Source organism: Mustela nigripes, chromosome 2 (genome assembly GCF_022355385.1).
Source record: "Mustela nigripes isolate SB6536 chromosome 2, MUSNIG.SB6536, whole genome shotgun sequence".
NCBI classification, from domain to species: Eukaryota; Metazoa; Chordata; class Mammalia; order Carnivora; family Mustelidae; genus Mustela; species Mustela nigripes.
In genome coordinates this window covers 100,211,753-100,237,411 of record NC_081558.1, presented here as the reverse complement: position 1 = coordinate 100,237,411, position 25,659 = coordinate 100,211,753, and the positions used below count along the sequence as shown (strand labels likewise).

The 25,659-nt window shown below is 48.1% G+C and overlaps 1 protein-coding gene across 2 annotated transcripts in view; it reads left to right on the top strand.

The window, feature by feature from the left end:
* ITGB5 (integrin subunit beta 5) overlaps positions 1 to 25,659 on the top strand; it is a 113,423-nt gene that overhangs the window by 56,570 nt on the left and 31,194 nt on the right. The window contains exons 6-9 of one of the 2 annotated variants that reach the window (XM_059391118.1): positions 8,907 to 9,068; positions 10,562 to 10,657; positions 12,435 to 12,524; positions 19,748 to 19,882. In XM_059391118.1, the coding sequence (XP_059247101.1) occupies positions 8,907 to 9,068; positions 10,562 to 10,657; positions 12,435 to 12,524; positions 19,748 to 19,882 (483 nt within the window). The remainder of the gene's footprint in view (positions 1 to 8,906; positions 9,069 to 10,561; positions 10,658 to 12,434; positions 12,525 to 19,747; positions 19,883 to 25,659) is intronic. The other variant, XM_059391119.1, reaches the window with a different exon arrangement.

Sequence of the window (25,659 nt, the reverse complement as noted above, 5' to 3'; positions counted from 1 at the left end):
CAATGAGAGAGTTGAGAGTTTGGGACTGGCCGGTGCGGTTGGGGAACCAGAGAAGATGAAAAAGTTATTTCTAAGGTTTCTGGAGAAGGCATGAGAGAGACCCGTTGTCAAAATGAGAAGCCTGGGGGGTGGTTGATCTGAGGATAAAAGGTGCTGTACCTTCAGATGAGCTGAATTCTGGGTGATGGCAGACGCTTTTGGGTTTTGGCGCAGACCTGGGAGGAAAGCTCCAGAGAGAAATCAAGTGTGGGGTATGTTTGCCAGTCATCCAAGTAAAGCTCCACAGAGTGGGGCAGGGGGTGGAGAGTGTTGTCTGTGGGGCTGTGTGCCAGACAGGGCAGGGGGGCTCGAAAGAGTTCCGGATTGTCCCACAGACCCCAAGAGCAAGGCCTGCAGCGGCCATGGGATTGGTTCTTAACCGTGGTAGCACATGACGCTCATCTGGGGACCTTTAAAAACCCTGACAGCTGGGCTGCAGGTCAGCGCAGTTTGATCAGCAGCCCCAGGCATTAGTGTTGGTGAAGCTCTCTAGAGGAACCTACAGTGCAGCCAGGACAGAGAACACGTAATTGTAATTGAGGGAGACAGGGTCTGAAAATTACTCTCTAGGGGTCACATGGAGACGTCTGATGATAAGGAACTGAGGAGAGGAAATCGAGGACGTAAATCTGCCGTCTTAGGAAAGAGACAGAAACAAGTGAGATTAGCCGCATAGCTGGGTCATAGGAAGAGTTCTGCAAAGTGGGTCATGAGCGTGCTTTTAGGTACACAGGAAGGAACCAAAGGAGAGAGTGACTGGTGGAACAAATTCTCCAGAGAGGGCAGGATGCAGGGGCTGCGTTTCCTGGGGGCGGGAGGATCTCTCCTTCTTTGGGGACAGGGAGATCAGAGAGGCCAGGAGGATGCCCCTGGGAATAGATGGGGCGGCGAGTCCTGTTGGTGACGAAGAAGGTGAGGTCACCTGAGCAAGTGCAGGAATGAGGGTTTGAAGGAGGAAACAGACCTTGTGGTGAATTTGATGCAGGTCTAAGCAAAGAACCAGGAAAAGTTAAGTGAATCGCGACCTTGGCCCGGTGCCCGATTTCTTGCTGCTGAGTCGGGTACATTTCCCTTCCCCCCAATCCCTGACATTTTCATCTCGCGGCTGACCTCTATGGCATTTAATGGAAACTGGCTTTTAAATATATTGTTTTTACTCTAAGATGTGGAGAAAAATGTAGCTACATAAATAGATCTAGGTTCTCCGCCCCCCCCCTTAATTTTTTTTTTCTAAAAAGAGAATATGTTCAATCTAAAAGTATAGAAAATGCAGATGAGCAGAAAGTAGAATAAACATTGCCCATGATCCTACGGAGCAAAGATAAGATTGAGTGCTTCTGAATTACAGACGGGTCAGGGATTTGCATCTCCATGAGAATACTGATTGATGGTCATTGTCATTTTTAACTGTTCAGGTGGGGAGCTGGGTGCCACTCCTATGTGTCATCCTCTCTACAGCCCCATTTTGTCCGTATTCTGTCAGTATTCTGTTATCTCCTTTTTATGAAGCAGAAGCTGCCCGGGAAGGACTGAGTAACTTGCCCCAGGTCAGAAAGACAGGTTGAGAGCGGAAGGATGGGGCCCCTCGCTGCTGTGCGTTGATGCCCCGGACAAAAGAACATGTCCGAGCTGTGTTTCCTCCCACATGACGGACACGGGGTCTGTTTGTGTTATTTCTTGTAATTGAGACTTTGTGAGCAAACCAAGTCTTCCTTAAATGCAACAGCTTTATTGAGGAGATATATATATACACACACATATACATACATATGTATATATATATATAAATAAAACAGATTTATAACAAACTAGACATATTGAAAGTGTACAATTTAAGAAATTTGACACGTTTCCACACCACCTGTGAGATACACACACACACACACACACACACACACACACAACACACACACAGCCCATGATCAAGATAACGAACATATCCTTCTCTCCCCAGGGAGCATTGGTTCACCTTTGTCATTTCTCCCTCCTCTTCCTACTCCTCCTCACCCCAGGCAGCCCCTAATTAGCTTGCTGTCTCTGTACCTGAGTTTGCATTTGCTAAAATTGTCTATATTCAGCATACATACCTTTTTGGCCTGGTTTCTTTCACTGAGCGCAGTGACTTTGAGACTTACCTGTGCTGTCGAGTGTCTCCATCCTTCCATTGCATGGACAGACCGCGACTTGTTTATCTCTGTCCGTGTGTGGCTGGGTGTTTGGGTGGTTTTGCGATATCTGATCGTTCTGGCCTATTGCAAACAGAGCTGCTCTGAATGTGTGCATTCAAGTGTTTGCGTAGATGTTCGCTTTTGTTTCTTTTGTTTCTGTAGCTGGGAGTGGACTTGCTGGGTCATCTGGTGGATGTTGAACCTTTTAAGAAACTGCCAGACTGTTTTCCAGAGCACACGTATCATCTTATGTGGCTTGTGGCGGCGTGTGACTCCACATCCCCCTCAGTATTTGATGTGGTTGGTCTTTTTCGGTTCAGCGATTCTTTTAGGTGTGTGGTAGAATCTCATTGAGGTTTGAGGTTTTAACTCAAGGCCTTTTTCAGCTTCTCTGTGTGCCGTCCTTCGTCGCCCCTGTGTCCGTGGCGGAGCCTCCCACATCCAGCAGAGTAAGGCCAAGGGAGAAAATGCAGGAATTAGTACCAGTCTTCGAGTAAGAACCGCAGACCCTTTGTGTAGCCCCTCTTTTATGTGCTAAGGGCTTTGTAATACATGTTGTCTACACCCAGCTTCAGCCCTGCAAAATAGGATTTCCTCCATTTTTGTTGCAGATGGAGAAACCAAGGTCGAGAGAGGCATCTCAGAGCAAAGCAGGTTTGATCTCAGCCTCATTTGCTCAAAAGCTTGTGTACTCTCTCTCCCATGCCACACTCCATCCTGCAGCTGTCCTTTCTTGAAAAAAAGCCATCTGCTGTCCCACCTTTGCTCTCTGCCCCAGACATGGCAGACAGAACTTAAGCCTTCCAAATAGTCCAGGTGGACTGTAGGAAAATTATTTCTAATGTGAATTCTCCGTGGAGTCCCTGCTTCCAAAATCGGAGCCCAAAAGCCTGGGCAAATGAATAAGCATGGCCGGACTCATTCTCTGCAGCCCAGCCTCTGGGCCAAGTTTGTTAAGGTCACTTACGTAATAAGAGTCCAGTTCAGGGAAAACAGAATTATTATTATTAGGCTGCGCCATTCTTTGTTTATAGAGCTATTTCTGTTTCAGATGCAACCTTTCAATTTAACAAACATTTATCTTGGACTTGGCAGCCAGTAGTTGAGAGACTACTAAGTATTTTAATATTTTATTTATTTATTTTGACAGGCAGAGATCACAAGTTGGCAGAGAGGCAGGCAGAGAGAGAGGGGGAAGCAGGCTCCCTGCTGAGCAGAGAGCCCGATGCAGGGCTCAATCCCAGGACCCAGAGATCATGACCTGAGCCAAAAGCAGAGGCTTTAGCCCACTGAGCCACCCCGGTGCCTGGAGACTACTGAGTATTTTATTGAATTCTTTCATTTCTCTCTCTCTCTCTCACACACACACACACCCCTATCCCATCCTCTCTCTCTACATGATTGGCCAGTCCAGCTTTGTGAGTAAGAAAGAGATCCCCTGAATGGGGCTTCTCTGGTTCCTACTTGTTCAGTGACCTTGGGCTAGTGACTTAACGTCTCTGGACACCGCTTTCCCCATCTTCACGACGGCGGTGTATTCCCTGCATTATGAGGGCTGTGGTGAAGATTATGTGGAAGAGTGAGTGGAGATGATCAATAAATGTTTAGTATTATTCCTGTTTTTACTAGCAAGAAGAAAAGCTCTTAAGGCATTAAGTAATCTGGTCAAAGCTGCACAGGTAATTAGGGGTGACGGCAAAATGGAAATGCCTATCTCTGGGCACCCAGGTTACACACTGTTCTGTGCCCTTGCTGCCAGCCTCCTTTAGGTCCCTACAAGCCCCTGGGGAAGCTGGTGCAGAAGAGAAGGCAGAAGTGGCTGAACAACAGACCAGTGTTCACAGCCCATCTTGGGAAAGTGGTGCTTGCTTATGAAAGACAGTTGGGCACACAATGGAAGAAAGAAAAAGATACTGCCTGTGATCTGGCCCCCAACCACATTATGGTGTATGTCGTGTCAACTGCTTTGACTCTCTTTTTTCGAGAAAGTCCGGCTCGTTTCTCATGGTTTGCAGTCATGCCATCATCATAGTATGCTATATGTGGTTTTCCACTTAATATCACACACGTTTACTTTCATACTTTTTATGGACATAATTTCTAATAGCCAGAGAAGAGATCTCTTCGTTTACTTAACCATTCCTGAATAAGGGTATTCACATCTTCCCTTGTGCATCACTACTGGTGAAAAGACTGCTGTGCGTACTTCGGGAGACTTACTGCAGACCGAGTCCCTTGGAGTAGAATCATCGAGTCAAAAGATGTATACTTCTTGAAGGGTGTTTGTTTTAAGTCACATTAAGGGGGGATAATTTACATAGAGTAAAATTCACCCTTTTGGGCTCAAGTCTTCCAGCCGCCCACAGTGAAGATCGGGGTTATTTTCCTCCCCCAGAAGGTTCCCTAGCATCCCTTTGTTGCTGGGCCCCTCCCTTTACCCTCAGCCGTTGGCAACTACCAGTTTGTTTCTGTCCCTACCAGTTTGTTTTTGTTGTTTCCCTAGTGTCATGTGAATGGAGTTAACACGTGGCCTTTGGATTCTGGTGTTTTTCACTTAATATAATGCTTCGGAGATCTGTCCAGGTCTTTTGTGTGTGTGAGTGTGTGAGTGTGTGTGTGTGTTAGAAGTTTGTTCCTTTTGGTGCAGAACAGTCTCCCATTGTACAGATGTACAACATTGTGTCTTTCTGTTCACCGCTCGGTGTCTCGACTTTTTGGTGATCTTGAATAGCTCCTATAAATATTTGCACAGAGGGGTGCCTGACTGGCTCTTTCTGACTCTTGATCTTGGGGTTGTAAGTTCAAGCCCCATGTTGGAGGTAGAGATTCCTTAAAAACAAAACCATAGAAAAATACATTCACGTAGAAATCTTCATGTGAGCACAAGTTTTCATTTCCTTTGGGTAAATACCAAAGAGGGGGATTGCTGGGTTGAGGGTAATTGTATGTGTAACTTTATAAGAATCTGCCAAGCTGTTCCCAAAGTTGCTGGAATGTTTGTAATCTCAGTACTGATTACGAGAGTTCTAGTTACACCATATCCCTTCCAGCACTTGGTATTATCAGGATTGGTGTGGTAGCTATTGGAGTAGCTATCTAGTGCATTCTTATTGTGGTTTTAATGTGCAGTTCCTTCATGCCTAATGATGTTGGGGACCCTTTCATGTGCTTATTTCCATCCATCTCCCTTCTTTGGTGAAATGTCAGTTCAAGTCTCTGTCTTTTTAAATTCAGTTGTCTGTTTTTGTACTGACCTACGAGAGTTCTTCAGGTGTTCTACAGACAGGTTATCAGATTTTTATTTCTTTGAAAATGTTTTCTCCCAGTCCACACCTTCTCACTTCATTTTCTTAATGGTGTCTTTCAAAGAGCAGATGTTTTTAATTTTTTTTTTTAATATTTTATTTATTTATTTGTCAGAGAGAGAGAGAGCGCGAGCACAGGCAGAGTGGCAGGCAGAGTCAGAGGGAGAGGCAGGCTCCCCGCGGAGCAAGGAACCCGATGTGGGACTCGATCCCAGGACGCTGGGATCATGACCTGAGCCGAAGGCAGCTGCTCAACCAACTGAGCCACCCAGGCGTCCCAGATGTTTTTAATTTTGATGAAGTCCAGTTCGTCAATTTTTATCCTGTGAATCATCTTATCTAAGAAATCTCTTCCTATAGGAAGGTCACAAAGGTTTTTTCCTTTTCCTTCAGAATCTTAAGTCTAGTTAATTTTTTAATCTCTTCAGTAAGAGGTATGGGTTGAGCTTCATTTTTGTCCATATGGATGTCTAATTTTTCGAGTACCTTCTGTTGAATTGACCATCTCTGTGTGAGTCTGTTTATCTCTGTCATGCTCCACCATTGATGTTTATTGGCTGTCTTAATTACTGATGCTTTGTAATAAGCCTTGACTTTAGATAATCTAGAGTTTCTCAACTTTGTTGTTTTTAGAAAATTATGTGGCTAGTATCTGTGATTTGCCTTTCCATATGAATTTTAGATTAAACTTATTTTTGATTTAAATTAAATTAAAAACTTTAAACTTCTTGGCTTTTGATTGGGATTGTGCCAAGTTTATAGGTCCATCTGGGAAGAGATGACATCTCAGTAACATACTTCTGATCCATGGAAACTAACTCTGTACATTTTTTTAGGTCTTTGATATTTTTCTAAGGTTCTTAATACACTGTCAGATTAGGGGTGGTTTTACTTTCTTGTCAGGGTGGTTAGCACATTGTTGTATCCTCGTGGATAGCAGATCCACATTTTTTCTGCAAAAAGTGCTATTGGTTTACATTCCGCCCCCCCCCAACCTTTTTTGGAGGGGAGGTCAGAGGGAGAGCAAGAATCTTTTTTTAATTTTTTAAAAAATGTTTTAAAAATTTTATTCTTTTAAGATTTTGTTTATTTACTTGACAGACAGAGATCACAAGCAGGCAGAGAGAGAGGAGGGGAAGCAGGCTCCCTGCTGAGCAGAGAGCCCAATGCGGGACTTGATCCCAGCACTCTGGGATCACGACCCGAGCCAAAGGCAGAGACTTTAACCCACTGACCACCGAGGCGCCCCGAGAGCGAGGATCTTAAGCAGGCTCCATGCCCTGCACAGAGCCCAGCACCAGGCTCCATCTCACAAGCCCGAGATCATGACCTGAGTCAGATGTTTGACTGAGCCATCTGGGCGCCCCTACGCTCTCTTGATTATGCTTTGTCTCCTAAGCATCCTGCCCTCCCACACTCCATGGCTTATAATGTGCTGCTTTATGTATTTCACAGTTTTAAACTTCTTTTTTCAAGGATTTTATTTATTTATTTGAGAGAGAGAGAGAGCACGAGTGGGGGGAAGGACAGAGGAGGAGGGAGAAGCAAACTCCCCACTGAGCAGGAAGCCTGACATGGGACTTGATCCCAGAACCCTGGGGTCATGACCTGAGCTGAACACAAATGCTTAACCGACTCTGCCACTCATATGCCCCTCACGGTTTTAAACTCTTTATCAAAGTCCAATATTATGTGCAGAAAACAACGTAAGAGTGCATCGCTGTAAATTTTCACAAGGTGGAAATACCAGGTATCAGGTCAGTAAACAGAAGATCACCAGCAACCCAGAAGCCTCCTTGTGACTTTTGTTAGTTATTAACGTCCCCTGGTTGTGCCTCCAAGGGGAACCACTGTTTTGACTTCTAACACCACAGATTAGTTTTGTCATGGCTTAGATTTCATTGCTGTCAGAGACCTAGGCTTCTCGTTCTAGGTCCCCAAAATGTGGTTGCCCTCCCTTTGTGTCTTTGCTAGTGCCTAGAACACCCACCCCCCTCTTCTGCCTCCTCCTTCATGTCTTCTTCCAGCTTCCTTGAAGAGCCCTCCGTATCCTTCCAGCTCAGCTTACGTTTCACGTATCCTGGGGAGGCTTCCGTCTTCTCCCTCTCCCATTTCCATTGACATTGTATGTACCTTCATTAGCATCCTCGTCGTGATGTGTTGGAGTTGTGTTTCCATTTGCCTGTAAGCTCTTTGGGATCTGGAATACGCTGTTTTGTGGACCCGCTCCATAGGGCCTGACACGCAGTAGGAGATCAGCAGTCAAATGTTGGATGAATGTGGAGAGTCGAGGAGACTGATTCCCCAAGAGATAAGTTCCTTCTCACAGGAGGCATCCTGCTCTCAGTCCTCATTGGCTTCTCTTCAGCCTCTTTTTCTCCCTCTCATTAGTCTGATATTTTGTGATTTTTTTTTCCATGCTGCTTTTGGAGCAAGTGAGAAAATGTTATAGCTCTTTAAGGCTGTTAAATTCATCACTATGGTAATAAGAAAGATGGTGATGCCCTCAACTCCCCATCTCTCTGAAGCACAACTGCCCTTGACTCATGAAGTCTGTGAACCCAGGCTTTGGCTTTCCTGTCAAGTGTGCATGTGTAGATAACGCTCAGCATGTTTAATACTTCATGTGTTCACTCTGCTACCAACAGAGTGGTATTCGGGATGCCCTTTCACTATTTTGTGTCACATCGGAGCCACAGTGTCTCAGTCTGAGAAATAGAGTCTTTCCCTTACAGGTGTTCAGCTGTGCCTCTGACTGGAGTGGATGCAAGAAGCAGAGAAGGGAGGACAGAGCTAATCTGATTGACCTTAAACACTAAAGTAGCTCAGTTAGAGTGGTTTACACCTACCAGACTAAATGGCAGATTTTACCAAATCCTCCAAAGACAGATCCGTTAATCACTGGAACACTCCATTCTGAGCAGTTTGTGTCTCGCTGGAGGACCGAAGTGTTCTTTATCAGTCTTCTTAAGATAAGGCCAGCCAGCCTGAGTGCCTCGTGGGGTTTGTGTTGAGGTGGACTAGAGGCTTTTCTGGGGAAGGAAGCTAAAAGGGGAAGCATCGAGAAGGGTAGCCCTCAGGTGTAACTGAAAGGAGCAGGGAAGATAGAATGGTTGGGAGGGAGGTTCCAGGCACATGGGCCAGTATGGGCCCAGCTGTGGAGATCTGTCTCTGTGCACTTAGGCTTCCTCAGTCCCGGCTGTGTCTCTTCTCAGCTCTGTGGAATCCTTCCTCTGGTTTCTATGAGTGTTCCCCCAGCTGTGCATGTAGGGAAATGCCTCTGATTCAGTCCTTGACCCTGGGCGATGGGCCTGTGCCCTGTCCAATGTCTTGGGGCAGGCTTGGGCAGCAGTCCAATGATGATGCTTGGCACTCATCAAAGTTCTGTCCTCAGGAGAAGATTGGCTGGCGAAAGGATGCTCTACATTTGCTGGTGTTCACTACAGACGACGTGCCCCACATTGCGCTGGATGGAAAACTGGGGGGCCTGGTGCAGCCGCATGATGGCCAGTGCCACCTGAATGAGGCCAACGAGTACACTGTGTCCAATCAGATGGTGAGGGCCGGGGACCCCAGCCCCGCTCCCATGCTTCTATCCATGGGCCAAGCGCTCACCTGGCCCTTTACTCATGGGCTTTCCAATCTGTTCTGGAAATTGGGTTTCTGTGCCATCTCCCCCACTGGGCTTCCAGAACTCCTCATTAACTTAGAATGTTTCTCACGGATTTCTGTAGCTGCTTCATCTTCCAGCCAGTGTGCACTTAAATGCAAGCTAGTTAAGGAAGAGGTGACCAGGGCAGACAGGATAGATCCCAGAGGATGGAGGTGACCTTACAGGAGTGCAGGGACTGTGTTGCTGTAGAGATCAAAACTGGGACAGAAGCTATAGGGCAAAACAAGTGAAGGTAAAACTTTGTAACTTCTAGAAATGAGCATCCTGAGGCACAGAGTTCTGTCGGGTCAGGAGTATGGCTGCAGAGGTGTGCACAGAATAGGAGGCCTCAAGGACCTCCCACTGTCCATAGTCTGTGACTATGACCATGTCATCTAAAACAGTTTATGCAAAATTTCAAACATATATAATAGTAGGTAGACCAGTGAAATGAATTCCTATATACCTGTTTCCCAGATACAACAATTAGCAAGATTTTGTCATACTTACTGTGCAGTAAAAAAAAAAAAAAAAAAAAAAATCTATACCCTTTCCTTCCCAAATCCATTCTGGTGTCTGGCTAGAGAGAAATATTTTACAACTTTTTTTGCTGGGCAAACCCATTTTCTCCAGTTTCAAGCCTCACATATTATCCAAGAATAATGAAGTCTGGAAAAAGGACTGATAATCATAAAACTTGGTAACTGTAGAGCTGGTGAGGACCTCTGTACCCATGTTAGCCCTTAAAATCCTTTGAGACATTAAAATCGTTTGGGACTGCCTCTCAGCCCCCACCCTCCCCTCCTCCCTGGCTCCCCTCCCCCACCACAGGCCAACTTTTGGTCCAGAGGTCAGCAGCCTCTTCTGCCTATTCTGAGTTGTGAGCAGGACCCATAACAGACATCAGCAGGCCCAGCTGCCGGGCTTAAGAGAGGGAAAACAGGGCAGGGAGATAGGGAGGAGGGGTCTTCGGGAAGAGAGGGAAGATAACAGGAGCTGAGGGAAGATAACAGGAGCTGATGGTAGATCGCAGGGTGTGGTGGCTGGACTCCGGCGGGGGTGGGGGGGCGGCTGTCCTCTCTGTCCCATCCCTGCTGGAAGGATAGAGGGAGACACACGTCAGGTGTGGGACTCTCTCCCTTGTCACGTCTCCATTTTGGCTTAGGAGGGATGGGGCAATGCATCTAGTTTGGGGGGTGCCCTAGGGTCCTTTCCTGAGATCTTGGCGTATTTCCTTAGTCTGAAGCTTGCAGCTGGGGCTTTCTTATTATGGGTGGCCAGGGGAAGCTGCTTTTCTCAGCAACTGATGAATTCCCGAGTGCATGCTGGAGCTGGGGTCCATGGTCTCATCCTGTTGGAAACAGTACAGCCTTGACCTTTTTTTGCCTTGGCTCTAGGACTATCCATCCCTTGCCTTGCTTGGAGAGAAGTTGGCAGAGAACAATATCAACCTCATCTTTGCGGTGACAAAAAGCCATTATATGCTCTACAAGGTATGCCTGGAGGGAGTGAGGGAGGCTCATGGCCTGATTCCAGGGCCCATGATGATGAACGGGCGATTAGAATGTGGGGCGGTGGGGTGAGGAGTGTTAACGGCCTTGCTCTGTGTGGGAGGAGATCCACACAGCCCTGTCTTGATCTAGTGGAAAATAACAGTATCGAAGAATATATTAGCATTCCCCTAGATGTGCATGCCTTTACAAGCAATGTAAACACAGTATCTAGTTTGATCCTGAGAAAAACTTTAGAAATAATATGAGCTCCCATTTTTCAGGTGATGAAATGGATATTCAGTGTCATAGGGAAGGACAATATAAAATAAAAATGTACGGAAAGAAAACCCAGGCAGTGGAGCAGGCTACATTACTAACTCCAGTATTCGGGGTTTTATGCCTTCTTCGCAGAGTAGGGCAGACCAGGGGCTTAGTCTGAGACAGGAATTCCCAAAGAAAGCAACAGATGTCTTGAGTGAATAGAGGAGTCTGTGTATGAATTGACTCTATGAGACTTTTCCTGGGTCACCCTCTAGACCGTCGTTGTAACTTCCCCTGTGAATGCGTTCTTTCTCACCATCTGGGCAAGTCACATTTTGAACTAGAAGTCTCCCAGTTTCTCAGGGCGAGTGTGTGTAAGCGAGATGGAAAGCCCAGCTCCCCTCTGACTTCTTTGGCTTGAAAAGTTACGAGAACTGAATCAGCAATCCTCCCCCAGCCCTGCCCGCCCTTCGGACCAGCGAGCTTCCATCCCCTCTCCAGACTGTTCTTAACTATCCACAGAAGAACCCCTGTCTGTGGTCTTCTCTTGCTTCTGCCTGAGATTATCACTGATCAAATACCACTTGCATCTGCTTGAGTTCTTTCTCTTCTTGTAGTCTGAATCAGTTTCAGAAGATGAAAACAAGGAATGAGGATTGTTTTCCTTATCTTGTGCAGAGGAAGATAGCAGGACAAAACCTGTCTGTTTACAAGGAACATCTCTAGAGGGATCAGTTGCACAGACTAGACTGGGTGTGTTTCCAGATACCTCAAGACAGAAGCAGTCCCCTGTGGCCTAAACCGTTCTTGCTTGGAACCAAGGACACCTTACTCAGGGAGTCGGCCGGTGTGGCCCAAGGCAGGCTGAGGACAGTGGGAGTTCCTGGAGGTCTCTGGCAGTCTAACATGTGACCTACTCAGGTGTTAGGACAAATGAAAGAGGAGAGGCAGCCACTTCAAGGCTGCCTCCTGTGCCCAGGATTTCACCCAGAGATACCCAGCTGTCCCTGGGAAGCCACCACTCACATCTCAGTTCCCCATTCAGGGAAGAGGCCATAGACTCTTGGAAGAGCTTCCCCCTTTGCTCCTGCTGAACACATTCAGGGCGTCCTTGAGCTGAACCTGGGAATACAGATCTATGTAGACTTGAGGAAAGACGGCAAGGATATCAAGACTAAGTTGCTCATAGAGGAGGGTGGAATTTCAGAGAGTTGTCTGTTGCCGGGGGGGAGGGGAGAGGTCTCCCGGGAGGAGCAGGACATTCTGCTTCAGGAACAGATCTTACCAGGCCCTTTGAGGCAGACCTTCAGAGGTTGGTTTTCCACATGTGTGCGCCCCAGAGCCAGGTCCTCTCACCTTGCTTGTGACGTCTTCTCCAGTTTATGATGTGAGAGAGTGTGGTGCTGGGGGCTCCTTACTGGTCTAGCTCAGGAGAGCAGTTGGTATAGAAGGGAAAAAAATTGGCTTATATTTCTTCTTTCTTTCTTTCTTTTTCTTTTTCTTTTTTTTTTCCAAGAATTTCACAGCCCTGATACCTGGAACGACAGTGGAGATTTTACACGGAGACTCCAAAAATATCATTCAACTGATTATCAATGCGTACAATGTAAGTCATCAGTTTTTCCCCACGGCCACCCCACTCCACCCCACCCTGTCCCGCTGAGGCTCCAGGAGCTGACATGCACGAAGGTGGGCTGTGAATTAGGCTGGCGTATGTGGCTCTGCATCCTGCTACCTGTCTCTCTCTCACTCTCTCTCTCTTTTTTTTTTTTTTTAAGATTTTATTTGTTTGACACAGAAAGAGAAAGAGAGAGAGCAAAGCAGGGGGAGTGGCAGGTAGAGGGAGAACAGGCTGCCCACTGAATAGGGAATCCAAGCGGGGCTCGATCCCAGGACCTTGGGACCATGACTCGAGCCAAGGCAGACGCTTAACTGACTGAGCCCCCAAGCATCCCTTTGCGGCCAGTCTCTTGAGTTTGATGCCTTCTTCCTTCACTCAGGTTTGGGCTGGAGACCATCCTGCTTGCTGCATCCTCTCCTCTTACCTCTGCCATCTTGATTCTCAACAAACATTAAACCCAGTAATCAGTAAATGGTATAGTCAGGCTCAGGCCAATGGCCCCCAGACATGCCTGGGTTCTGACTTCATGAAAACTTGGGCCCACGGGAGCGCTATGCTTGAGGGGGGCACAGGTTCTCTGCACCCACCCGGTTGCCCAGGTGATCCTGCCTGCATGTTGGCAGGAAGAGAGAAGCACGCCTGCTGACCTCCCCTCCCAGTGGGCAGGACAGTCAGTATTCCCCAGGCTCTTGGAGCTCCGCAGAGAGCTGCAGACTGCCATGGACTGTAAGAATCAGGCCCTTTGCCTGCCCACTTAGGTCTGGTTGTAATCAGGGCCTTTCAGAGGGAGGCTGAGAGGGCCTGGTGAGTTCTGTGCTCTGTAACTCATCACCCGGACTTGGCTGCCTGTGAGCGGAAGTGGAGCACTGCCAGATGTGCTCCAGCTGTCCCTTCCCCATGCCAAGCTCGTCTCCAGGATTCCTAGACCCTTCTCCTTCCTCTCCTCCTTTCCCTCAGTTCTGTGGACCCAGGAAGTACTTGACTCGGACCTACTTTTCTCAGGAAGATGGCAGGCCCAGTTTCTTGTGCAGGCAAGTCGGGACGCTCAGCTGTCCCCTCCTTGCGATGACCCACAAGGGTTGTAGCTTCCAGGATCCACCCAGCCCCTCATGGGGCCAGCTAATTCCCACACTGGAATTGAGTGCCTCTTCCTGTTAAAACAAAGTTATGCATAAAGTAAATATAGTTGAAGTAGCACTATTAGTCCTAACCTTATGTAAAATAGACATTTATGGGCTAACCCAGGATCCACTATGGCATCACACGTGTGGTAGGAAAAACTACCTTCCCAGCCGTGACTGATATGCAAGTGAGTATTTGGAACTCTGCCTCTCCAGTGTTGACTTTGTCAGACTACTGATGCAGTCCTGTTCTGACTTACGAAATATTGCTCAGCTGGACCAGGAGCCAGAGGTTGTGCGCTTGCCACTGGGGGACTCCAGGGCTGTCAGTTGGTCTCCTGGAGCTTCAGCATCCAAAAGGTGGTGAGCTGGAAGGCAGTGAGGATTTGTGGATGGCTTTTGGTCCTCCACCCACCCTCTTCTCACAAATGCCCCAGTCCCCCCTCCCTCTTGGAACTTCCTCTTGAGAGAAACCAAAGACTTCCTTCCCCATCTTCTACCCCATTCCCCACATACAACATCCTCTTTTCTGTTCTGATTTTTAAGTCTTCACCAGACCCAGCAGGCCAGGGTTTCCAGGTTCACCTTATCTTCAGTGGTTTTCACATTTCCATGGTGAATGGAAACATGACCTACCAAGAGCATGTCTGAGAAAAGATCGTGTGTGGGGGAGGGGGCCCAGGCCTGCTGAATGTCACCTCCTTTCTGAGGGCCATTCCTTGCTGGGAGCCTTTTGTCCTCAGCCTCTGGACACTGAACTAAAGGAGTCAGAGTGAGAGCCAGAACTCCCACCTGATGCTGCTGGACCCATTGTTACTGTGTGTGTGTGTGTGTGTGTGTGTGTGTGTGTGTGTGTGTATGCACTTAGCGTACCTAGCTCTGGCTTTCCTTCCACCTGCTTCTCTCCCTGGCCTGGGTCTGAACCCAGCTGTGACTGGGCTGTTTGCTTCTGTTTGTGTTACCTTGCCGTCTCGGCAGTTTGTGGTGGATTCCATGTGAGTCATGCAGCAGATGACTAAGTTTGGGTGTTGACTCCAACCCCCACCCCCTCCCCCGAGAGCTGGCCAGTCATCTGTGGGGACAGTCTGAAGAAATTTTGGGTGAAGCACAGGTAACAGTCGAAACAGCTGTGGGATTTAGCGAGGCTGAGGCGGGAGCAAGATGGGAAGGGTATGTGTAAGTCCGTGTCCTGCAGTCTCAAGTCTGTTGTAGACAGCTCTCATAGTGGGAAATCTTCAACTCTGGGCTTTGATTTCTGTATTTTTGCTTGCTGTACCAAATTCTTCATTGTGAGAAATCACCAAGTCTCCTCCCAAGGGGGTTTGGCGGCGTGGAGCTTGGCTGTGCTGTCGGTGCTGGGAGAGGTTCTCTTCCAGAGCCTGGAGGGTGGCTCCCGGTGCTCACACACAATGCACCAGCGTTGTGTCACATTGAGAAAGGGCATGAGGACTTAGAATCATGGTGGCGGAGTAGGGGGCGGGGGGGTTTCTTTTCAGAGTGGGGAAGAACAGAAGGAGCTGGAAACTGCTAGCCTGGCATGTGGAGGGTAATAGGAGAGGCTGTGGAAGATGTGTCTCCGAGCGAAGCACGTGTTTGTCTTTTTGTCGTTGCCATCAAGTCTGCGCCCACCCGTTCCACAGCTGGCCTGAGTTAAAGCAACTGCAGCTGTGACCTAGCCTGCCTGAGTATTTTAATAGCCTTTAAACTTCTGGCATCCTTGACATTGTCTCCTTGTCTTAGGATGAGGAGTAAGGAAACATCTTCAGGAGCAGATGTGGTGGGAGTTAATCGAATTCCAGGCATCCTGCAGGGGTCTTCATGTGCAAGAACTGCATTGCCTGAAGTTTGGATCCTCTATTTTATGCTCCATTCCATGTGGTCATTTATTCGGTCAACAGATAATATGCCAGTGGCCTAATGTGTGGCAGACATCATGTGTATCTTGGGGGGAAAACAAGTAAACAAAACACAGTCCTGCCCTTTGGGAGCCCATAGTCTTTTGCAGGAGATAGATGCATAGGACCAGAATGCAACCTGACTTTCCAAGGTGGGAACACTGCAGGGAGGAGGCCTGGTTCTGTCCTGCTTGCCAGCAGCTGAATATCCCTGGGTGATGCCTTTTCTTTGGCCTCTGTTCCCACTTCCATAAACTGACAGGTTGAACTGAATAATCTCCACGATTCCTGTCCCCTGCCCCCAACATCTCAAGAGTTTCTGATTCCTGTAGGGAGCAGGAATAATACAAACTTTAGATCACAACGCAAGGCTTTGGGGTCTTATGGCCAGAATGTAGCATAGATTTGATTTCCATCCATCATAGTTACTAGTTCATTCAGTAGGAATCCCAGTCTCCAGTGTTCTCTATCCCCCATTAACATGTTCAGGAGGCAGCTCCAGCAGATCTTGGGGAGGGAGCACAAGTGTTTCCTCCCAATGTCTTGTTGGCAAGACACGGGAGTTTTATGTGACTGACCCTAGGTAATTTTTTACATAGCTCCAATCTACCTAGCCCTTTTTTGATACACTGATTTGCCTCATTCTCATAGTTATTCACAATTAGGAAATATATATTTTTTCATTATTATTTTTTATTATGTTATGTTAGTCACCATACCGTATGTTATTAGTTTTTGATGTAGTGTTCCAAAATTCATTGTTTATGTATAACACACAGTGCTCCATGCAGTACATGCCCTCCTTAATACCCATCACCAGGCCAACTCATCCCTGTATCCCCTTCCCCTCCAAAACCCTTGGTTTGTTTCTCAGAGTCCACAGTCGCTCATGGTTCATCTCCCCCTCCGATTTCCCCCCTTCATTTTTCCCTTCCTTCTCCTAATGTCCTCCATGCTATGCCTTATGCTTCACTAGTAATTGAAACCATATGATAATTGATTCTCTCTGCTTGACTTATTTCACTCAGCATAATCTCCTCCAGCCCCATCCATGTTGATGCAAAAGTTGGGTATTCATCATTTCTGATGGCTGAGTAATATTCAGCTATATACAGAAGAATGAAACTCTACCATTCTCTTACACCTTACACGAAGATAAACTCAAAATGGATGAAAAACCTCAACGTGAGACAGGAATCCATCAGAATCCTAGAGGAGTACATAGGCAGGAACCTCTTCATCATCGGCCACAGCAACTTTTTTCAAGACACATCTCCAGAAACAAAGGAAACAAAAGTGAAAATGAACTTTTGGGACTTAAACCTTCTGCACAGCAAAGGAAACAGTCAGCAAAACAAAGAGGTAACCCACGGAATGGGAGAAGATATTTGCAAATGACACTGCCAACAAAGGGCGGGTATCCAAGATCTATACAAAATTCCTCAAATTCAACACCCAAAAAACAGATAATCACGTCAAAAAATGGGCAGAAGACATGAACAGACACTTCTCCCAAAGAAGTCCTACAAATGGCCAACAGACACATGAAAAAATGGTCATCATCATTAGCCATCAGGGAGATTCAAATCAAAACCTCACTGAGATACCACACCGGTTAGAATGGCCAGAATTAACAAGGAACAACAGATGTTGGCAAGGATGTAGAGAAAGGGGAACCCTCTCACACTGTTGGTGGGAATGAGGTTGGTGCAGCCACTTTGGAAAACAGTGTGGAGTGTCCTCAAAAAATTACAGATAGAATTACCCTATGGTCCAGTAATTCCATTACTGGGTATTTACCCAAAGAAAATGAAAACACAAATTTGAAAAGATGCACGTACCCCTATGTTTATTGCAGTGTTATTTACAAAAGCCAAGATATGGAAACAACCTAAGTATACAGTGGATAAGATAGATGTGGTGTATATACACAATGGAATATTACACAGCCATAGAAAAATGGTAATTGTGCCATTTGTGACAACATGGATAGTCCTAGAGGGTATTGTGCTAAGTGAAATAAGTTAGATTGAAAAAGACAAATACTATATGATTCTACTCATAAGTAGAATCCTTTAAAAGAAAAAAAAAAAGAGAGAATCAGATCTATAAATAGAACAAACTGATGGTTGCCAGAGGGGAGGGGAGGTAGGGGATTGGGCAAAATGGGTGAAGGGGAGAGAGGAAGAGATACAGCTTCTAGTTATGGAATGAGTAAGTCACAGGAAAAAAAAAAAAAAGGCACAGTATAAGCAATAAAAAAATTTTTGACCTGCCTCAAAAATAATTTTAAGTTTCTTCCACTAGGTCTAAACCCCTTAGTATAGCTGCCATTAAAACACCCATCCATTCACTCAATAGAAGCTTGTGTTCAGTACTAGGGAGAAATAGGATATGGCTCTGGGAGCTCCCTGCTCAGTGAGTTCGGGAGCTTTGTAAAGAACTGTGTTTTAGCAGGAGGGCACTGTGTATGTTGAGAGATACTCATGCAACTCTCGGCTGATTGAGGCTGGCACAAGAGGAAGTGGATTTAAGAGAGAGTATTTTTAGAGTTGTAGAAGCACTTGGACAATTTGTTGCAAAGGAGGAGACTATTTTTTGCAGAGAGTATTTTCAACAAGCCATTAATTTGTTGGAAAAACTGCATATTTAACTTATTCAAGTTTAGCACTACAGGCTCAGCAAAAAAGAAAAAAAAAAACACAAAGAAAAGAACCCAAAAGAGGAAGAGGCAGTTCTGCTAGCCATCTATTCAATGCCATGTTCCCTGAAGTGCACCTGAGAGGAGGGTGCGGGCCTCGGGGTCATTGTTGAACTTGGGGTCCTTGTATCTATGTATAAACAAATTTATTTTTTGTAAGACCCAAGCCAGTTCCTTTGCCCTGAGTCACCAAAGTGTGCCCTCTTTAGAGATTTTCAATGGCAGGTTTTTCAATGTACAGGCGTGCAGAAATTTGCACAAACTCTTCACAAGCTAAATAGCTCTGACAATCCAGCACCCAGATCAAAAAACGATATTACTAATACCCAGAACCACCTATTGTGCCCTCTTCTACTGTTTATCGCTCCAAGGGTAACCATTAATTTTGCCTCTTTTTAAATGTCATATAAATAGAATCATACAGTATATATCCTCTTTGGGTCTGACTTCTTTCAGGCAGGGTTACAAGATTCATTTATGTCATGGGATGTAGTGATACTTCATTAATTGTTACTAGACAGTGTTCTGTGTGAACACACCATAATTGTTTTTGTTAAAGGTCTCTTCTACCATTGACAGGCATTTGGATGGTTCTGGTTTCTAGCTGCTGTGGACAATGTTGCTATGAACATTCTCATGTGTGTCTCTGGTCAGTACGTGTCTCTATTGGGTATAAGCCTACAGTGAATTACTAAGTCCAAGGTTGGTCTAGGCTTTGGTAGACAGTGCCTCATGGTTTTCTCAAAGCTTGTATCAGTCAGACTCACACCAGCAGAGTGGAGGCCCAGGGGCTCCACACATCTTTCCAACACTTGATATTTTTCATCTTTTATTTTTTCTTTTCTGATGGGTAACTTTGGCTTGACTTTTATTTCATTCGCCATCTTGAGAACATTATCCCCATGTAAGATACTGTTCTTTTAGAATATGGTTCAAAACTCAGTGAACGTGGCCCTCATCTGATGCAGGGTGGGTGTGATTGCAAGGATCAGCCAGGTGGATTCTAGGAGGAAGTGCCTGCTGAACTGGTTTGGAAGATTGACAAGATGCTAGCCAGGGGAAGAGAAGCCATTGACCGAGGGAACGCTATCCTAGGCCCATTAAACCACTAAAGTCTAGGGAGCACATGGCAAGATTTGAGGAGCTGAGTTGTCCAAAGCTGAGTGGGACGAGAGGTGACTGGAGTGGTGAGTGGGGACAGAATATCACCCCCTGGAAGCAGATAAAGTTACCATATGGCAGGTGGACCACTGTCAACCTCTCTGAGCTCACGGAGGGAGAGCTCGGGCCAGGTCTGGCAAGGGTGGTGTGTAGTGTGCAGAGAAGGGAAAGGATGAGGGATGGGTGGTGAACCAAGCCCAGTGGCTCTTGCCTTGGCCTGAGGCTCCTGAGTTAGGGACGGTCCTGTGGGCCTCCGAGGACCAGTGTGTAGAGCATCTCTGCTGCAGCCTGCTCTAAATGGTTCTGGCTCCGTCTTCTCTCTCTGTTCAGAGCATCCGGTCAAAAGTGGAGGTGTCTGTCTGGGATCAGCCTGAGGACCTTAATCTCTTCTTCACTGCTACCTGCCAGGACGGTGTGTCCTACCCCGGCCAGAGGAAGTGTGAAGGCCTGAAGATCGGGGACACAGTAAGTTCTCACCCCCAACTAAACCTGCTAGCGTTGGTCATCATTCTTTGGCTTCTGGTAACTTTTATGACTTATCAGAACTTTTCGGGGCTTTTATTCTGTCTTCCAACTCTGTGTCATGGTGGGGTGCCTGTTCTGTGCTGTGTTTCCGGGGTGCAAGGTGGACTTGTTAGAGGGCTTCAGTCAGGAGGCAGCACCCTGGCCACTGCCACACGAGATTTCCTCAAGTTGACGTTGTGCCCTTGGCGTTTGAAAACATGATCTTCATTGGGCAGGAATGAAATTAGGTGGGAGAGTATGGTGGGAATGAGAGAACTGGCCTTCATTCCTAGTCTTCGACAACTTGCTCTGAGCCTTGGATAATCTACCCTCGCTTTTTCTGTCTGCAGATTAGGAAGAAAGCCATCCATCTCTGATTTGATCCAGTGGGGTGGATAACCACAGCGGTGGAGGGCATAGAACCTTTGCGTGGATTAAGGGGCTGATGGGGAAGAAAGACAATGAGTTTGCTCTGTGTTCCTCACCACTCCCCTGCGGGGAAGGTAGTGTTACTTAGGTTGGCAGGTGAGAAAAGCAGAGCCAGGGCTTTCTGGCTCTGATACTGGTACCCTCGACCACCATTCCCTGGCCTCTTGCTGCCTGTGATTCTGTTCTCTCCTGTCTGTTCCAGAGGGTTCATTTTGGATCAAAGTATGATAGCAAAGAAGTGGGGGGGGGGTGCTCTGCACGGGGATCGTGGCTTATTGAGTGCCTTTCCTTGCCTTACCTCATTCAGTGTGCACACACACACCCGGGGGAACGGGGTGCTGTGCTCACTGCTGCTGGGCATCCTGAGATTGGAGACATCACAGCCTGCCAGAGATCCCCCAGCTAACAAGCGGTGGGCGTGTAACAGACTGTGGTCACTGACTAGTCGTTCTTAACCGTGGAGGGAATAACCCATGTACCATTGTGTGGGGGTTGATGACGGGCCCTGTGCTACATCCAGTAGGTACTTCGTCTGCTTCCTGCAGCACCTGTAAGATAGACGTTACTTCCCCCACTTGATGTGAGGAAGACTGGGGCTCCCAGGCGGACCTGAGAAACTTGCCGAAAGTCCTGCTGCTGTTGAGCTGCAAATACCCAGTCAAATCTGAAACTCCTGATGCCGGAGTCTGCGTTCTGCTTGTGTGCTTCGGAAGGACAGCTTTCTAGGAAGCCCGGGGTGGCATCCTTACCACCTCTGTGTAGACACCCCTGTGTACAGATTTGGGGTTTCCCTAGGATAGCTCAGGAAAGTAGGGACATTGTCTAGAAGACAAAAAAAGATTATTTTATTATTTAAAAAAAAGTTTTTTAAAGATTTTATTTATTTATTTGAGAGGGAGTGAGAGAGATCACAGAGGAAGGAGAAGCAGGCTTCCTGCTAAGCAAGGAGCCAGACGTGGGGCTCAATCCCAGGACCCTGAGATCATGACCTGAGCTGAAGGCAGATGCTTAACCGACTGAACCACCTAAGTGTCCCCCCAAAAAGGTTATAAGTGGCATTTTTTCCCCACAAAAACAAAAAAGCTTGGATGTATTGGGACGATTTATAGAGAAGCTGAAATAGAGATGGAAGGAAGGTGCTTCACCCACCCTGATCGCCCTGGACAGCCCTTCCGCACGGGTGGGCCAGCAGCCTCCCTTCAGCTCAGAGAGAAGCCTTCTGCTGTTGTCTTGCTGTCCGGGAGGCCACGGTCACACGGCCTCTGGCTCTGCTGCAAGGAGGGGTGGAGTTCTTGTTTCCTGTGGGTGGAAATAGCCTGGCACAGAGCAGCGGCGACTCCCCTGTCACAACGGACAAGATGCTGCTGCCAGCGCCATGCCAGCCCAGGGGAGGCAAGCTCATGCAGGGCCCTGCGGGTGCAGGGGCAGAACCAGCCACACAATTTACGGGGCCCGGTGCCAAATCAGAATATGGGGTCCTTGTTCAAAAATACAGAATTTGAGGGACGCCTGGGTGGCTCAGTCAGTTAAGCCACTGTCTTCGGCTCAGGTCATGATCCCAGGGTTCTGGGATCGAGTCCCACATCAGGCTCCTTGCTCGGCAGGGAGCCTGCTTCTCTCTCTGCCTCTGCCTGCTTGTGTGTGTGCACTTTCTTTCTCTCTCTCTCTCAATCTGACAAATAAATAAAATCTTAAAAAAAAAAAACAAAAACAGAATTTGAAGATGACAACAGCAAAGGATTAACCTGAGCACGGGGCCCTTCTGGGTGAGGGGCCCTGGGAGTGCATAGGCTCAGCACCATGGAGCCAGCCCCAGCAAAGGAATGAGTGGGGGCTCTCCCTCGGTCCCCCTTCTGCTGAAAGAGAGATGCATTTGTGCACTTCTAGCTGGGACCAGTCTGATTTCCTTAACCCTGGGCCACCTCTCCATCTCTGTCCCTCTTCCCAGACTGAGCTTTCTTTAGAGGGCTCACACCTGGGCTCCAGCAGCCAGGTCTGCTCCTGAGCACACGGGCTCTCCCGCTAACGGCAGTGTCCAGGGCCAGTTGGCAGAGGAGAACACGTGCGATGAGTCGGCCCCACAGAGGGTGAGGCATGCAGCTCTACACGCTGGCCATGCAGCTCTGCAGGCTGGCCATGGTGTCCCAGCAGCCCCAGGGACGAAGGATCCACACCACAGAGGGGTTCTCTTTGAGCTGAGGAGCACAAGTAGGGGTTTTCCAGGTGTGGGAGGGAGGATGGGGAGGTCCCATCGGTGGGCATACCATGTGCAGAGCAGTAGGTGAGTCTGAGGGTGTGAACATGCTTTGCCCTTTTGCAGGTGGGAAGCAGTTGAGGGGAGTGGGGTGGAGCCTGGGGCAGGCTTGGGCAGTATGGGCAGGACGCAGGGGCCAAGCTAAGGTATCTGACTGTTACTTGGGAAGTGGGTGTTATCCTTCATTGCTAAGATTTGGGAGGTCCGTGGACAAGTTGGAGAATGGCAGGAGATAGGCAGAAGGGCTCGGGACTTACATGGAGAAGAGGGATTAGGAAAAGCAGTCAGGGTGTAACTGTCGTTGGGTATCTCCAGGTCTGGCCTGTAGATGAGGACATGGGCCATGGTGGGGGTTCGGGGAAGGTGGGTGCAGCCTTGGGACAGCTGGGTTTAAGTGTCAGCCAGGTGAGCCTCACCCCCTCATAACTAAAGCTTCTTGAAGAGCAGGGCATGGTGGGGGTAGGGGTGGGGCAGGCAGAGGCTTTATGGGCACTTCTAGCCAGAGGCCATGGTTTTATGACTCTTCTGTGTTCTCTGGGTTAAGAGATCTCTCCAGGCAGGAAGCAGGAGAGGTGGCAGGGGATGAGGGACACCAAATACTCCTTAAATAAAACCTTCAAAGTGTCAAATCCAATGAGGTTCTCTTCTCCAGTGGTTTTAATTTTTTCCCTAATTTTCCATCTCTGGGCTCAGCACCAGCTAGGGATGACCCAGTGGGCCCAGCCACTAGGAGTTGGTTTTCTCATGAACTGACTTCGACAAATCAGTATGCAAGTGACCAGCCACACAGCAAACACTAACGCCCAGTACAAAGGACCTAGTGAGCCCCATCATGGGCTTCCCACAGTGTCCCCCTCTCCTGTCCCCTCCTTTGGGGCTCTGTAGTCCGTGCCCATGCCCAGCGCTTTGTTTCAATGAGCTCCTGGTGGACTTGGCATCTGTACAGCCCCGGGTTTGGTGGGTTTGGGGTGGGGGCTGGGCAGCCCTTTTGAAAGCGTGGATCAGGCCAACAGTCCTGCAGGGAAACCACGAGCATCCCAATGAGGCTTAAATAACAAGACTGGATGGGAGGGAGGGCTGCTATATCCATGACCTTTTTCTGGAATCTCAGTGGGAGATGGAGGTCTCTGGGAACTGGGGAGCCTTGAGTATCAGTTGAAGTCCACAGTAATCAGGGAAAACTCTCCTTCCAGCTGCTTGACAGAGGCTGGATTCTTTCCTGACCCCTCAGGGAAATGGACTCTGAAAGGAGGGTAGCAGAACAGATTTACTTGTTGTTCCTAAAGTGCTTTTTATAGCTTTCCTGTGCCTAGGAGGACCTGCGAGACTAGTGGCTGAGTTAGACGGAGCCACTCTCTGTTTATCAGGTGGCTGGCCACATGCCAGGTACATGGGCCTGACAGCTAGGGCCTGGGTTAGACCAAAGCTTTGGCTGAGGAAAGCCACCAGGACTGCCTAAAGGCCATTATTCCTCGTTCCGCCAGCGAGGCAGACAGTCAATGAGCCTTTCTAAATCCTGGGTCACTGGCTGCCTGCACTGATCCCGGGGCTCCCCTGGCTTCTCCACTTACTCCCTGGCAAACACAGGCACACTGGGAAGACTGGGGAGATTGAATTCTCTTGTTACTTTGTCCCTTGATGCAGGCAAGTTTCCCTGGGGGCAGGTTCTGCTCCCAGATGGACACTCCTCACAGTCTTTCAGTAATTAAATCCGTTTGGCTCTTGGTCTAGCTTATTTCTTTGCCACTTATCCATTTCTGAGCCCCAGACACCTTTGGGAGGCAGGGACTTTTCATTTCACAAGCCCTATATCACTGTAGCCCCAGGAAGTGGTAGCGTTGAGCAAGTCATGGCTTCTTTCCCAAAGCAGGGATGTTCGTATCTGCGTTCTTGACAGCCCTGTGGGGGGCTTCGGTCAGGCACCCTACTCCCTTCCTGTCTGGAGGTTGGGTCCCCTCTAGCCCAAGGCAGGTAGATTTGGAGATGCCTCTGGTCCCCCCCGCCCTTGGGGATCACCATCTTGCAGTCCCTGCAGTTCGCTGGGCTGCCTTGCCCTCCGTACCCAGACATGAACACTGAACATGTTCCCACTTCCAGGAGAGGATGTGCCGAGAAGAGCCGGGTCCCACCCTCACCAGCTCTGTGACCGACACTAAGCTCCCTTACCCACCAGCCCTGTTTTCTCTCTAGTAAATGAGAATACCTCTTTTTAGGGCATGTACATGAGACATTCATGGAAATGCCCAGCACAGTGCCTGGCCCATGTAGGCATTTGTCCCCCGGTGACTAGTCATGTTTGTTGTCATGAGGCAGGGTTCAGTTCCCAGGTGGGTCCTCATCTCGTTTCCTTACCTCAAGAGCCCACCTATACCTTGGGTCCTTGAAACGTAGCCTGTTTCTCCCTTTGCCTCCTTCCACGGTCTGTGTAGACCTGGAGAGTGGGGGTGGGCTAATCTCAGCTGTCTGCAGCTGGTTTGGCTCACCCAGTGGCCTCTGACCCTGGCTTTTGGTCATCATCCTCAGCTCACCTGTCTAGCAGCAGGTTCTGTGACACCCCTTGGCTGACGTTGATTCCTGGATGTCCGTCGTTGGGTCACCTGGAGCCCGGCCTACTGCCAAGTGGGAATTTCTCTCCAGGGCCTGGTGCGCTGGGTCTGTCATCCCGCTCAGTTTAGCCTGCCCCTCCACCCCCACGGTGTCCCTAGGTGTCAAAGAACTTGAGGGGAGACCTTTTAGAATTAATAAAGACCCCGAGGTGATAGGGATCTATAGAACATTTAGAAAAAAACATGTTTTCACTGTTTTCCAAAAATACACCTCTTTGTTACCTGAGAGGCCGGTAAAGCCAGTTATAGATGACTTTCTAAAAAATCAGCTTTGGGGCGCCTGGGTGGCTCAGTGGGTTAAAGCCTTTGCCTTCGGCTCAGGTCATGATCCTAGGGTCCTGGGATCGAGCCCCACATCGGGCTCTCTGCTCAGCAGGGAGCCTGTTTCCCCCTCTCCCTCTCTCTCTGCCTGCCTCTCTGCCTGCTTGTGATCTCTGCCTGTCAAATAA